This window comes from Lactuca sativa, chromosome 2, assembly GCF_002870075.4.
Source record: "Lactuca sativa cultivar Salinas chromosome 2, Lsat_Salinas_v11, whole genome shotgun sequence".
NCBI lineage: Eukaryota > Viridiplantae > Streptophyta > Magnoliopsida > Asterales > Asteraceae > Lactuca > Lactuca sativa.
The window spans coordinates 103,691,623-103,704,684 of NC_056624.2; the positions used below are offsets into that span (position 1 = coordinate 103,691,623).

The 13,062-nt window shown below is 35.8% G+C and overlaps 1 protein-coding gene and 1 long non-coding RNA gene across 7 annotated transcripts; one reads left to right on the forward strand and one right to left on the reverse strand.

Annotated features, from left to right (window-relative positions):
- The first annotated feature begins 6,791 nt into the window (after nucleotides 1–6,791).
- On the forward strand, nucleotides 6,792–8,941 carry LOC111886321 (shewanella-like protein phosphatase 2). 4 transcript variants are annotated; one of them, XM_042899140.2, is made up of 2 exons: nucleotides 6,792–8,077; nucleotides 8,517–8,941. In XM_042899140.2, exons 1-2 carry the CDS (start codon nucleotides 6,959–6,961, stop codon nucleotides 8,619–8,621), a joined length of 1,224 nt encoding a protein of 407 aa, XP_042755074.1. In that variant the 5' UTR covers nucleotides 6,792–6,958; the 3' UTR covers nucleotides 8,622–8,941. The 4 variants fall into 4 exon arrangements, with proteins under 4 accessions (XP_042755074.1, XP_042755075.1, XP_023738327.1 ...); XM_042899141.2 differs by having other exon boundaries at nucleotides 6,800–8,077; nucleotides 8,487–8,531; XM_023882559.3 differs by having other exon boundaries at nucleotides 6,804–8,077; nucleotides 8,463–8,586.
- A 942-nt stretch (nucleotides 8,942–9,883) lies between these two features.
- Nucleotides 9,884–12,384, reverse strand: LOC122196459 (uncharacterized). 3 transcript variants are annotated; one of them, XR_006188047.2, is made up of 8 exons: nucleotides 12,094–12,384; nucleotides 11,866–11,932; nucleotides 11,404–11,747; nucleotides 11,125–11,286; nucleotides 10,922–11,025; nucleotides 10,654–10,752; nucleotides 10,462–10,496; nucleotides 9,884–10,364 (listed from the first exon to the last, which is right to left on the reverse strand). It is a non-coding gene; the product is annotated as an uncharacterized LOC122196459 (long non-coding RNA). The 3 variants fall into 3 exon arrangements; XR_006188048.2 differs by having other exon boundaries at nucleotides 10,462–10,560; nucleotides 11,125–11,747; XR_006188049.2 differs by having other exon boundaries at nucleotides 10,462–10,752; nucleotides 11,125–11,786.
- Between the last annotated feature and the right edge of the window lie 678 nt (nucleotides 12,385–13,062).

Sequence of the window (13,062 nt, forward strand, 5' to 3'; positions counted from 1 at the left end):
GGTGGTGGTGGTTTCTTTTGGTCCATTGCCCATCAAACACGTCAACGTACACGAGATGAATACACACGAACCACTGAAGACTTGTCTTTAACAGAAACGGGTGGTGGCGGCGCCACCAGAGCTGAGACACAGCGCCAACGAATCGACGATGAACAGAAGGAGAACGACAACATTTTGATGGAGAAGCTGTAGTGCTCACAGTTTCATTTGTTGGGCTTGGTAATTATTTCGGTTCCACCTACGTCTCCGACAACCGGGTCGCGAGTAGCACTTGTTAGCGAGTCAGCAGGCGACGGCCTCGTCTGATTAGAAGAATATGCATGGCGGCAGCCGGATGTCGAAGGAAGGAAGATAGAGTGGGGGTGACTTTGCTAACTGAGAAGTGTGCTGCAGCTCAACCGGTCCAAGGGAGTGGTGGCGATCATCGGTTCCGGTGAGGCTAGAAGGTGGCGGCCGGAAGCTTGGAGGTAAAGGGTGGCGGATGGTGATTCATATTAAGGTTAGGGTGTCGGGAGGGTTATATACCCGGTCTCCATGAAACATCACCCCATAATGACAACATTAGCCCCTCCTTCTCCATTTTCTTTCAAAACGAATCCATAACTTACCATTTAAACCCTGCCTTCTGAAATCCTTTACAAATCAAGTCTGAAATTTTACCAAGCAGCCCCTTAGCCTCCAAAGTCTCTTCAAATTAAGTCCTAATAATTTACCAAGTAGTCACTGCCTTAATAAATATTTACGAAACCAATCCGAAACTTACACGTTTATCCCCCGACTTCTAAAATTGTGACAGTTAGCTCCTTGAAACCAACACCTTGCTATATAATTATTGATTTATGGCTACTATTCGTTCGATACCTTGTCTATTTACTTATTTAATAAATTGGGTGTTACATAGGAACCTTAAAAACCGAAAAGAAATAAATACTCAAACTTCCAAGAACATACCTAGTTAAAGTTAATCTCCCTCCTGCCGAAAGAAGATTAACTTTCCAGCTCGCCAATCGCGTGTCAAAATTTTGAACCATCGGTTTCCAACTGTCGACATGTCCTATATTCACCATGGGAAGACCTAAATACAAGAAGGGTATAGAAGAAGTTAAAAAAATAGTATCAATAACCATATCTTCAATATTATAGAAATCAACACCTATCCCATATATGTTTGATTTTTGAAGATTTAATTGCAAACCCGGAATCAAGAAAAAAAAATTTAGAATAATAATCAAAATCTCAGTATCACCTTTATCCCATTCTCCCAAGAAAAGAGTGTCATAAGCATAGAAAAGATGAGAGATCTTAAACTCAGAATCTCCAACCTCCAAGCCTCTAAAGATATCATGATACACAACATCATCAAAAGCTACGTCCAGACCCTCCATCACAAGAATAAATAAAAACAGGGATATCGGACTACCTAGTCTAAAACCTCATTTGAGAGAAAACTCCTTACTAGGGCTACCGTTAACAAGAATTAAAGCACAAGAAAAAACCAAACAAACATTAACCCACCTTATCCATTTATGGTGAAAACCCAAAAATGATATTAAGAGTACTCATTCTCCTTGGAAAATGTCCATATGTCACCCTAAAATCAATGAATTTCACCACCATTGAGAATTGTTTACTTGAGATACCAAACCACTTAAACACCTAGTCACAAGTCTCCTATGAAATATTGCACCGGATCAAAAGGTGGTCTTCTAATTCCACTTCAGCCCCACATAAAGGGCATAAGCCGTTGTGTATTGAAATACCTCTGGGCTCCAAGTTTCTTTCCACTGGTAATCTATTCTTGTAAAACCACCAAAATTAGGGTCAAAATTTAACTTTTATAAAACAATAATTGGGATATACCAAGTGGTATATATCGTAACGAGGTCTCCAAAAATATAAGGAACTCAAAAATCCAAGTTATAACAAAGAAGTTATGACCAATCGAAGATCCGCGGCAATACCGGTAAAACATTGTTAAGTGTAAAATACGAAATCCCGATAAAATACTTTTTAGCCTTAGGTATCTAAATTAAAGTCATAGATATCATTAAACCGTGAACATACATAAAAAGAACGCCCAAATCTGACTTCGTATGAGGAAGTTATGATTTTTCGAAGTTTCTAATATAGCGGTAGACAGCTAAAAACTCGAAATAGAGGTCGAGTGATTTTTGGCTGAAACAATCTAAACGAGAATCGAAGATCTCGTCAATAGTAGCACAATGGTAAAAAGTCTGACGAAAGCGGACATCGGATGAAGAAGTTATGGATTTTTAATGGACTTTTCGTGTCCCGGCCTATTAAAAATATATAAATAAAAATAAATTCAAAATTAGCCGATGAAGTCTAAACGAGAGTTGTAGAGTATATTCTCACCTACGCGTGAATATAAAGAACATAAAAACGGAGCTCGTATGCAGGAGATATGAATTTATGAAGTTCGAGTCACGAAACCCCATGCTGTCAGGTGACTCACGAGGCGAACAAAAAAAAATCACGAGGTGAGCTGCCAGACTGACCCTTCCAGAGCAAGTTGACGAGTGACGCATGCCATGAGCAAATCGGGACCAAACTCATGACGAGAGTTATGCAACAAGGTGAGAGTCAAAATTGTGAATATATAAAGAAATCTAAGCCTTCCAAGTTTGGTTATTCAACCGCATCCTCTCTCCTACTTCTACACACTATTAAGCCTTTCTAAAACACCCCGAAGCCCCGGTAACACTCCTGGAAGACGACACAAGGCCCAACACCCCGAAGTTCCCGAGACACTGCTTCTCTCCAGTCGGAGTACTGCCCGCGTGAAGCTCCAGGTTTTATACTCAAGCTCTGAAGGAAGTTCTATACTCCCGAGATTCCCGAGAATCCCGAGAATTCAGCTTTCTCTAAGTCGAAGTTCTGCTCGATTCTTTGTCTTAACATCTTCAAGCTACCACTTCGATCAAGTGAGTTCATACCCCTACAAACACACTTTAAATAAGTTTTTAACTGCTTTTAAACACTTTTAAGGGGGGGGGGGATACAAGTAAATACACGGTTAAAATCGTGTGAAACATCGATCTTTTCCTATACCTTTCTTACTGTTGTTTTAACTATCATATGAAGTTGTTATCATGCAAAACACCTCATAACACAACTTTACCCTCTTGGGGTACAATATGTTTTATAAATAGAAATATGTTTTATTTATATGTTTACATACTACATCATATCAAGGGTAACCATCTTTGTTAAACCATTTTATGCATTCAAAGAACTTATGATTTATACTTTGTCTAACATTGTGAAAGAGGATAAACATTGCATACAAAACTATCAATTTAATACAGACTTAGTTGAGAATCCGTGAGACGATTATATCTTCAATGCTACCTTTTTGTTAAAAGGTACAACTTAAAGTCCTGTCCATTATAACCAGAGTCTCCCGTGGGAGAGCGTGTCAAATGTGTATAGATCTATACGGGAAGTCATGATCTCGTGCCCTGACTGTTAGCTACAGTCCCTTGGGTGACAGTTTGTCATAAACGTTTCGGCGCCTGAAGACCGTCGCCACAGGCATATTATGTTTAGTATGGTTATAAAAACTCACCGAATAGACAACTATTATAGTATTCTGCTTTTATGAACGAGTGCGATCTTCTTATAGTTTTATTATATAAAACTTCGCCTCAATCCTTTATGCATTTCAGTTGCTTGCGATTTTCGGTCTTGGACATTAGAGACTGCCTATTACTTTAGGAAAATAAGGGATTTTCCTGTATCTAAAACAATCAACTAATAAGAAAATAAGGGATTTTCCTGGTACAACTATTTATAATTCACAACACGAACATTCATATGCATTTTATACTTTTATAAGGAAATAAGGGATTTTCATGTATCCAAAACAATCAACTAATAGGAAAATAAGGGATTTTCCTAGTACAACTATTTAAATTTCATAACACGAACATTTATACGTCTTTTATACTTTTATAAGGAAATAAGGGATTTTCTTGGAAAACGCACGAACTTTGGAATGGTATATATTTTCTCAAAACCGCTTATGAACTCACCAACTTAATTGTTGACACTTTTTCTTTGAAATAACTTGTATTCTCAGGGAACCGCTAAGCAGGTTTGGAAACCAACTTTTGGGGATTAACGCTCTGACGTTAATTACTTCTTTTGAAAGATCTTTATGTATTTATCTTTTGAACATGTAACAAATACAATTATGTAAACATTTTGAAACTTATATATATATATATATATATATATATATATATATATATATATATATATATATATATATAGTGGTGTGTACTTTCCTTACTAAGAACTATTATGATACTGAATATGACGTCATCTGCCCTCGAACGTTTCCGCCGTTCTGGTTTGGGGGTGTGACAATTCTGCACAACCCCCAGATGAAACACCTCACATTTAAGGGTATTCCTTTATTCCATTAAATTAGAGGTCCACCAGGAATTCCCGACTTTGAGTCTATTATCATCCTCATTCTATTAACTTTATATATGCAATCAGGATTGGGATTAAAGCGAAAACCCCTACTGAATTCGTACTTGGCATACTTGTGATTAAGGAGCATAGATTTGAAAACTGAAGAATATCCTTTCATCCTTTGAGCAGTTTAATTGAAACCTCCTTTGCTAGAAGAATGTTGAGTTGTTGATTCTTTCATTGACAAAGCACCATTTTTTCTTTTCTAACTCATATAGTCTTGGTAATCTCTCTTAGAGTGTTGTTCTTCCATACCAAATGTCCTTCCAAAACAAAATGTCCACGTTGGAATGAGGGATTTGAGAAAACATCATATTAAAATCAATGTGAGATTTTGAAAGGCTTGTAATGGCTTTTTGAATGTTGCACCAGGCCCTCGAGATTGATTTTTTGTGATGTAAGTTACCGGTTTCCTCCTTAGATTATCTATGATATTTATTCATTATTTCTAGAGGTTGTCTTTCTCTAGCTTTAATCTACACCACCATTTAGTTAAAAGGGCTATGTTTTGTACCTTTAGACCTCCAACTTCGAGTCCGCTTTTCTTTTTTGAAGCTACAGTCCTTTGTACCATTCTTTAGATTTTCCATATTATTGTGAAGAAGTTAGGAGGACTCATCATGGGAATCTTATTACATAGATCAACATTTCCATATCCATCCATTAATTGATGTTAGTAATACGAACATAAACCACCTAACACCTCACATATTGGATAAACACAAGCTCAAATAAAATAAAAGGGGGATTTTATTTAAAGAACCTCTCTTTAACATTTATTAATTCAATCTGTAGTGCTCATAACTACCCCTGGAGTTAGTTTCACAATCCCTTTAATCAGTTTCTCTCTATAACTATGCCAGGATAAAGCCATTCGAAATTTTTATAACAAGTAAGAGACTTAATAAAAATATTGTAAACATTTCCATATCGAATACTTAGTTCGAAACGAAAACTTTGATATAGATGATACCATTTGTATGATTCTTTCCCTTCCCTAGTGGTACCTCAACATTGAATAGATTTTTATTTGGTACATGATAGATGACGGTGTTTATATTTAGCTAATATCAATGAAGTTAATGGTATATCTCACCTTGTTCATCCCTGCAATTTATATCCTCCACACCCTCACAAGTTAATATAAAGTCATCTGGTATATCCTCTACACCATTATAATGGCGTGTGCCACCGCATCACCGCATCCCGTCAATAAACCCATGGGGTACCTATCACTAACATGCTACTCCACATATTTTTTCTATAATTTAATTCAAAAATACAATAATAACATAGATTTTTTTTAAAACTAGTTTTTCATTCAACAAAAAAAGACATTACATTAATTTAACAAAAACGACAATTTAAAATAAAAATAAAGAACACATTAAAAAAATATAAACAAATACAACTACCCGTAATCCTATTTTTTTTAAACAATGTTATTCTATTTTGAGGAATTCTTCAAATTTTGCCAAACATTGAGATGTGGAAAATGTTTTTGTTTTGTGTTTTCATATTGATCCATGACCACATTAACTGGATCGATATCGTTTTTGTGTAGATTGTTTATAATAAAGTTGTAAATTCCATTGAATTCGCAACATTTTACCTTCATATCGCATCATTTCGAACATACTTCATCAACATTTTGATTTACACAACCCATTAAATCATAGGAAACGCTTCGAACTTTTCCCCAAAAGAACTAGACATTTGAGCATCTTCTTCTTCCGAAACCTAAATCATGTTTCTGTTAACTTCTCTTCTTCCTCTTCTAACAAATTCATTATTTTGGGGGTCCTCAGTTTTTGAATTTAAGAACAATACAAATGTGTTAATGTGAATAAAGAGAGAATAATTGTATGAAAAATTAGACGGTTTTTAGTAATATTTATATCGGTAAAAATTAAATGAAAAAATGAAAAATCAAAATTAGCTATTACAATGGTCAACCATCATGTCAAAGCAAAGAGTTTTCACTAGTCGTGATCTGTCGTTGTCTGCACCATATTGGACAACGATCACGAGCCAAAACGAAAGACCTGGGTGGTGTTCGTAGCCGTGGTCCGTTGCCGCATAGACCGCTGCAAGGCAGATTTAAGAAGGGAGTAAAGGGGTCCATGCCCGCAATGGTTTAAATTTTTTTTATATAGATATATGTATTTTTCCCATTTTTTTACATAGGTATATATATTTCCCCCCTTTGAAATTGTTTCTTTGACATAGAGTGCGATTTTGAAATTCTAGATCCGCCCTTGGAACACGGAAACCTCTGTGATACCGAATGGTCTGATCACAATTTCCTGAATTTCATTATAATAATATATGGCTACCTTCGGAGAAAGTTCGTGACTTTACAGTCAATATTGGAGATCGATAAACAAATGCCCGACACATACAAAAACAACTCCACTACACCCAGTTCTTCTTCCTTTCTTCATAACAAGAAACAATGGATGCAGACAACACCTGCAAAAACCTGCCCAATCTCTATTCATCATTTGTCGACACTTTCGTCGACTTTTCGGTCAGCGAGATCTTCCTTCCCGACCCACCATCTCCTCCCGTTTTTCAAACCTCCTACCCTTCCCCTAATCGTCTAATAGCCATAGGTGATCTTCATGGCGACCTTCGCAAATCCAAACAAGCCCTCCGTCTTGCTGGTCTCATCGACTCCCAAGACCAGTGGTCCGGTGGCTCCTCCACTCTTGTACAAGTCGGAGATGTCCTCGATCGTGGTGGACAAGAACTCAAAATCCTTTACTTCCTCGAGAAACTAAAACGACAGGCTGCGAAGGTCGGCGGTAATGTCATCACTATGAACGGCAATCACGAAATCATGAATGTTTATGGTGATTTTTGGTGTACTGATCCATCTGGGCTTGATGAATTTCAAAATTGGGCTGATTGGTTTACTATAGGCAACAACATGAAGCGATTATGCGATGGACTAGAGAAACCTAAAGATATATACGATGGGATACCTACAAGTTTCCCTGGCGTTAAACAAGAATACGTAAACGGGTTTAGAGCAAGGATTGCTGCATTGAGACCTCAGGGTCCTATAGCAAGTAGGTTTTTGTCTAAAAACATGACTGTGCTTGTTGTTGGGGAGTCCGTGTTTGTTCATGGAGGGATCTTACCTCACCATGTTGCTTATGGATTGGAACGGATTAACGAAGAGGTGAGGGATTGGATTACTGGATTGAAAGAGACTGTATCTTCGGATTTAGTCATGTCCCGAAGCTCAGTTGTTTGGCTAAGAAAATTTTCTAACGAAGTGGCTGAAGATTGCGATTGTAGTATGCTGGAACATGTTCTTGCGACTATTCCGGGTGCAAGGAGGATGATCATGGGTCATACTATTCAGAAGGGTGGTATAAACGCATCTTGCAATAACAAAGCGATAAGGATTGATGTTGGTATGTCTAAGGGGTGTATTGACGGGTTGCCTGAGGTTCTGGAGATCAGTGAGGATTCTGGTCTACGAATCTTGACATCAAATCCGGCGTATGATCAGAATAGGCACGATTTGATGATGCGTAAGCAGCATGAAACACGACCAATTCAGGTTGAGGCTTAATCCTAATATTCTCTTTTATTACAATTGAATTTAGCACTCAAGATGTACACATTACTGAGTCTTGTTAATCAATTAGAAAATTATTGAGATTGTAAGCATAGTTAAGAAAGTTCTGATTTTTATTTGATTTACGTTGAGTTTGCAAACGAATTTCATTACTCCAAAGTTGCAATCAAAGACATACATTCAACAATGTTTCATAGCTAGAGAGGTTCTAAATTGGAAAATTAAATCTGGGGGAAAATTATAACTTGAGTTTTTGGTTTAATTATGTTAATCATTTTACTGTTAAAATCTCTCGGCTGAAGGATTAAAGTAGGTTTAAGTGATTATTATTTATTATTGTTGATTAGCATCTAAACTAAAAATGAAGTTAACATGATGGTCCACTTTGGAGGCGATAATCTGCTGGTATTTATATGGGTAGAATGGAATTTCGGAAACCTCAAGGTTCAGTCCTCAAGCTCAAACGAAGAACAAACTTTGTCATATTTATGGATCAATGCAAGTAATCCAAAAGGGGAATCCTTAAGCTGGGACCCATCCTTGAATGCTATATATTCTATCTAGACTTTTCTAGTCTTATGTTTGTTTTCTGTTGGTTTTGTTTCTTCCCCTTTCTTTCTTTGTACTTTCTAGCCTCTTATGTTTGTGAGCTTGCCATTAAAAAAAAAAAAAAAAAGAATTTCACATGATGGCGGACACATTACATAAGAGACTTTTCTAGTCTCTTATGTAGTCTCTTATGTTTGTCCACTTGCCCTTAAAAAAAAATAGTTACATGATGGTGGCCACGTTGCATAAGATGTTGACTACCATCCAAGGTGTATAAACTTTTCAGATTATCTATAATGGTGCAATGATATTGCTTTTTTTAATTGACTCGATCGGCTTTTAGAATTAAAATTCAGACGAATATAATGTTAAGATTGTTTCAAAAGTGCACCGGCGACACATCAACAAATATATCATATTGTTTAACTAATAATTTTAGTTATTTACAAATCAATTAAAAGAAGCGTCAGTGAATTTTTTGACGGACCCGCAGGATGGAAGATCCACACTTAGATCGGCTGACATTTTGGTCTTTGGATGGATAGAAGGGAAACATGGGTGCGTAGATCTTACTGGGGTCTCTCCTTTCGTTGGTTTGGGGAGCGGGAGTTTCACAGCTGGGCATGCCGCTTTGAAAGCCGTTACGTGCAAAGTGGTAAAACACGAGAATGCATGTATAAAAAATCAACATGTGTTTGTAACTTTTGCATTCGATACATTTGGTTTTCTCGCACCAGAGGGGGTGGACATTACAAAAAAAATGCCAATTAGTGACGAAAACGAAATGGTCAGTAACAGTAGAACGATTCGTCACAAAATGATTTAGTGACGAAAATTACAGTCGTCACTTTTCGTCACTATAGGTCCGTCACAAAATCGATTTTGTGACCAAAATTGAATATGGTCACTAAATAGTGACTAAAATATACTCATCACTAAATTTGTGACGACCCGTTTCGTCACTAAATATTGTCACTAATTGAAGAAAGTTGTCACTGTTTTATTCATTTAGTGACGACTTTTAATGACCACAAAAATGTCACTGGTTTTCATTACCATATTAATGACCATAGTGACCAAACGGTGGTCACTAAATATTTACTGTTAGAGACCAAAAAAAGTGGTCACTAATCAGAAAAATACAAGAAAAGACGATACTTACAATGTTGATGTAATTGCTATAAATTAAAAAAATACTTAATTATTTCAGTGATAATGTTTGAATAAAATTACAATAACTAAACCCAATACAATCAATCAAACCTCATATTAGCTTCCAATAAATGTGTTCTATTATCTTGAAACTTGCTCATATTTTCTTTACAAAACATTACTAGAACTAGTGTATTTCATGACTGTAACCACCTACATATGGCATTTCCATTCAACTTAATTACAACTAAGTATCCAGGGAGTAAGATACACATCCTTTATTTCAATATTGTAATAGGAATTGGAAGTTGTTTGACTCTCCTTACATCCTTGTATTTAACCTAAAAGTTCATAAGCTAAATGCATTAAAAAAACATGGTTGTTGCTCACTTGTTGCCACTTGTACTACAGTCTTCATGGTTGTCGCTCATTGTGCCACATAGGTATCGTTCTTCAGTGCCAGGTGAATCCATGTCAGCATCAACAAGCTTATTGGATCCACTTCTGGCTTCAACAGATAAAGTGGATTCCGATTCCGATGGTTCATGTCTTATCTTCATTCCTTCACCTAAGCAAAAAAAAATTAATTGATCCAATTCCATTCCATTTAATTGTGATTCCATTCCATGATTTCCATCATACCAAACAGAGTCTTATCTACTTACATGAAGGGTTTGGAGCACCAGAGCTGACAATGCCCCTATACACACAATACTCATGAATAAGTTCATCAAGCATGGTGATATCTAATCTCATCCGACACACTTCATTATGTTAACAACCAGGGTTAAAAATGTCATTTCACAGAATGACTGAATGAGTAGCAATTCTAATTGACCATTATAATGTAAGCTTACTTGAAATGCTTGGAATAGATCACCCTTTGCAAATTTTAAGCTGTCAACTGCCCCTTGTCTTGTAAGCTCAACAACATGTGCAAGTGCTTGTATATCCACCTGATATCAGATATAAAAAAAGCTATTATATAAATGAATACTCATAAATCTAACTTTGAATTGCAAAGTGGCATATTGAAAGAGATTTCCTTCAATACATAGTAACAAAAAGAGTTAGTAGTTGGGAAAAAAAGAATAAAATAGCCTTGATGAAAGTAATGAGATGTACTTGTTCTTTTTGAAGTGATCTCAAGCTTTGTGTTGATTAGGATACATAAGCGTTGCATGCACCATTAAGGTTAGTGAACATTCCCACAAATTGTCCGGTGCAGGCTGTAAATTCGAAAGAAAATGCATGTCAGAATAATCAGCTAATAAAGAGTATAAAAAGATAATTACATTTAAAAAAGAAAGTGTTGTAGAATAAGTTACAAATGCTCTTGTGCAGCATGAGATAAAGGCTTTGACATGAGGGTAAAGACAATGCTGATATAACTGAAGGAAGTAGAGAGCATTATGGATACACCCACAAGATGTCTCTTCCACCACAAAGCAAAAACTTGCCATCGAAGCGTGTACTAGCTGTTGTAACCACTAATAATAAAACCTCCAAGGTGTAAGAATTGTCATGAATGGTTACAACCATATACAAAATACACAAACACCCTAAAAAAGGCCAATTATGTAATTACAATTAAAATATCCACTTACATTCTAGCAGAAGGAGTGGGGATAATCAATTCGATGGTGGCATCCATCGTCACCATCATCTTCTTCTGTCATACTTTCTGAATAACAACCACCACTGCTACTGTTTCTGCTCCGGCTACTACTACTCGTGAAATTAGTCACTGATCTGTTACTCCCCAAGCTGCTTGTATGACTAGTAAGGTTATTGGAATCTCTGTAATGATTCATCAAACCATCGTTCTCTTCACCACCAGAATTAATCACTAATTTTACCAATGATCGATCTCCCTTGTTTGGGGTATGCATGTCTGGCATTTTTGCACGAACATTGCCTTTGTTTTCTTCCTTAAACCCCTTGTTCTTCCCTATAAGATTTTTTTTGATTAACCATAAGAGCAATACATCTACATACAATACATATCAGATCAAATACACATGATACAAAAATTCACATACAAACACAAAAAAACCGAGAAAAATCACCTTGAGAAAGTCACTGTTCACGATGAACATGAAGTTTGCTATGCTTAAATTTGGCGGTCCTATTCACCTTCAACATTGAAAAAAAACAGGTTAGATCGTAACAAAAAACAAGAAGAACTTCCTGTTTTCCCAAAAAGAAAATATCAACACGTTTCTGTCGCAACTATCCATCAATCAAACGATACGCATCATAAAATCGAACAATTGAATAGAATTCAATAAATGTACCCGCTTTTTCTTGCAAATTTCCTTCGGATTAGAAACCGAAGTCAGGATCGAAGCGTTGGCGATCGAATCGTAAACCATGGCTGATGAATTCTCAAAAAAAAACCCCTAGAAAATTCGTTTTGAAAAAACCTCCGAAGCAAAAAAACAAGCGAAATTTCTCGAAGAGCAAAGATATCGATTCAGAGAAAACGATGGATATCTAGGATTGAGAGAATGCGAAAAGATTGAATTTTGGTGTTGATAGATAACAGAATTTGCTCTATTTCGTTCGCCCTTTTGGCAACGCATGAAACAGACTCTGCCCTCAAGTTGTCTTTTATAGTTGCCTATTTACAATTATACCCTTCAGACTAATTTTCAGATGATGGCGACGATGGGTTAATGGATCGTAAAAAGGTCCGACTCGTAATCTTTTTTTATTACTTGGAAAAAGGCTTTTATATAAAAATATATTTATTAAATAAATTGACGGCTGATTATTTAATTTGTATAAGAAACAAATATATAATCACTCTTTGAAAAGTATACCTTCTTACCCAAAAAAAACAAAGCTAATTTAACGCATATATTTCTGTCATTTTTTTCTTATGGATAATATAATTAAATCAAAAATAGTAAAATAAAGGCATTTTTGTAATTTTACGTTGATAAGTTATAAGCAATTTTCTTATCGATGAAATTAATGAAAAATAAAAATGATGTTTATGACTTTGAAATTGTAAAACAATGATTTCTTTTTCTTTTGTAATTTTCCAATTACCGTAATATTATGGTCACAAAATTTACGCAATTCTAACTCATATCCAATGACCATTACTCTATTGTCGCATTGTTTCTCTGTGTAAAAAAATCGTTTGTATTCTTTTTCTGATTATACTAATGACCACTATTTTCTAGTCACTAATTTTTTCCATGTATTGACAACTATTATGTCGTCACCATGTGTACCGATTGAAAATATAAATACAA